Raw genomic sequence first — 2500 nt, 5'->3', positions numbered from 1 at the left:
AATGCATGAAATATCACACAAGGTTGGGTTCATGATAAATAGAAGAAAGACAGAGATGGTGAGAACGGAGTATGCAATGGAATTAAACTATGATATATAATTCTTTCAGACATAGGAAAGAAATATCTTATGATATATTTATTTCAAGACATGTTACTCTATTTATATGTGAATACTTGTTTCTGTTACATAAATACAGACCGAGTCTATATATTCAACAGATTGCAGTCAGGGCCTCATTGGTTAAAGTCTAATGTATGTATATTAAACTAGAAGATGGAAATGTGTTAATTAGCTAATAATATGAAAAAAACATTAACATGAATAGTTGGATGAAAATATTTGACTATGGAAATTATAGCACAGAGGGAAATAAAAGAAAGGAAATTGCATATCAAAGAATAAAGGAAAATTAGGAGATAAATATTTATATTTTCTGAAATTAAGATTAGGGTAATCTAGATTTAATTTGATTCCTTATCTTGACTGGGGAGCTAGCATCAAAGTAAATCTTTAATTCTATGACTTTTTTTGTGGTCATCATGAATATTATTAAGTTAATCCATTAAAAAAAAACATACATAAATCCTAAAGCTTCCATAAAAGAACATTTATATTTGAGTTAAACGGAATAAAACTCCTAATATCATGACATTTTTGTTATTATTACTATACTGTATACGCTACAACCCTTACAACTCTTGCTGGAAATGCAGGATGCTATAAGCGTAAGGACTCCAAAAGGGAAAATAGCGCATTGAGGAAAGGAAATAAGGAAACAGATAGAATAGTGTGCCTCTGTGTACCCTCAAGCAAAATTTAAACCAAAGACAGGTGAAGACCATGTTACAGGGGCTATGGCAGTACCCAAGACTAGAGGACAATGGTTTGATTTTGGAGTGTCCTTCTCCTAGAAGAGCTGCTTACCATGGCTAAAGAGTCTCTTCTACCCTTACCAAGGAGAAAGTAGAAACTGAACAGCTAGTGTAGTAGTTAAACATTTGAGTGACGAGGAACTTTTCGGTTGTCTTGGTGTTGTTAAGAGTATGGAGGAAGAGGAGAATGTGTAATATGAATGTATAAACTAGAACGGAAATAAATAAAAGATAAAATATTCAGCATTCCATAAAAAAATAGGGGATTGTACAGTTGGACACAGCCTTTCCTGGCACACCTCCCTCTAGGAAATTACACCCTACCACACCTTTACTGTACGATGAATAACCAAACAGATGATGTAGCCAGGGATGGCAGAGGTGGTGGGTGGGGCTAAATGAAGGAATTCGCCGAACAGTAAGGATGTGGCAGGCTGTACTTCCTCATTGTGAGGTGTGCCAGGAATTCCTGCCAGGCCTTCTCCATCACGAGGCTCAATACTACGCAGTACTCTAGAAGTTTTATTCCAGCTGTGACCAAGTTGTGGAATGATCTTCCTAATCGGGTGGTTGAATCAGTAGAACTTCAAAAGTTCAAAGTTGGAGCAAATGCTTTTTTGTTGACCAGGCGGACATAGTCTTTTTATAGTTTATTTATGACATATTTGTTTTTGATGTTGTTGATAGTTTATTATATGACATGTCTGTTTTGACGTTGTTTCTTATTTTAGAATGATTTATTGTTAATTTGTTCTCTTCATTTATTTATTTCCTTATTTCCTTTCCTCACTGGGCTATTTTTCCCTGTTGGAGCCCCTGGGCTTATAGCATCTTGCTTTTCCAACTAGGGTTGCAGCTTGGATAGTAATAATAATAATAATAATAATAATAATAATAATAATAATAATAATAATAACTGTACCTGAGCGTACAGTGACCATGGAAAACTAGTTAATTAATATACCATTTTCATGTCAGTCTGTATTTCATGACTTCCGTTGCACAGATATGATAAAGTAACGCTACGTTGGATTGGATTAGGCAGATTAGATTTAGAGTTTTGAGTTAAAATATTCATAACATTAGAGTTTATAAATTCATCTGTGTGCCAAGTATTCATTAAAATGCCGTATATAAAACACAAATATATAGAAAATATTTTTTCATTTTAGTATGGATTTGGAAGAGACTAAAACTTTATATTGTAAATAATAATATATGCTATATGCAAAATTATTATTATTATTATTATTATTATTATTATTATTATTATTATTATTGTTGTTGTTGTTGTTGTTGTTATTATTATTATAGTTATTACTATTAATATTTAAGAATTTTTTGCGAATGTATCATATTCCTTCACATTCTTTTTTTTTCAAAGTTGCATACATATTTCACCTATATTTGTTTTTTGAAAATAAAGAAAAACTAAAGGCCTGAAAAATTGGAATTCCGTAGAATGGAAAACTTAAACTTCATTAATTTTTCGTTAATTAATTTCTAAGACTTTGAATTAGAAAAAATCAAACTCACTGTAGTGTTGGCATCTTGGTCCTTCCCAGCAAGGTCTGCAGTTACACGTGTTTTCCTCAGTCGTGTAGCCATTTATGCAGCTGTCGAGA

At 32.3% G+C, this 2500-nt stretch overlaps 1 protein-coding gene across 1 annotated transcript in view; it reads right to left on the bottom strand.

The window, feature by feature from the left end:
* Window positions 1–2500, bottom strand: part of LOC137649653 (uncharacterized) — a 31051-nt gene that overhangs the window by 15805 nt on the left and 12746 nt on the right. Inside the window, exon 3 of the mRNA XM_068382632.1 lies at window positions 2412–2491. Coding sequence (XP_068238733.1) covers window positions 2412–2491 — 80 coding nt within the window. The remainder of the gene's footprint in view (window positions 1–2411; window positions 2492–2500) is intronic.

This window comes from Palaemon carinicauda, chromosome 11, assembly GCF_036898095.1.
Source record: "Palaemon carinicauda isolate YSFRI2023 chromosome 11, ASM3689809v2, whole genome shotgun sequence".
Classification (NCBI taxonomy): Eukaryota; Metazoa; Arthropoda; class Malacostraca; order Decapoda; family Palaemonidae; genus Palaemon; species Palaemon carinicauda.
This window is presented reverse-complemented; position numbering and strand designations above follow the sequence as displayed.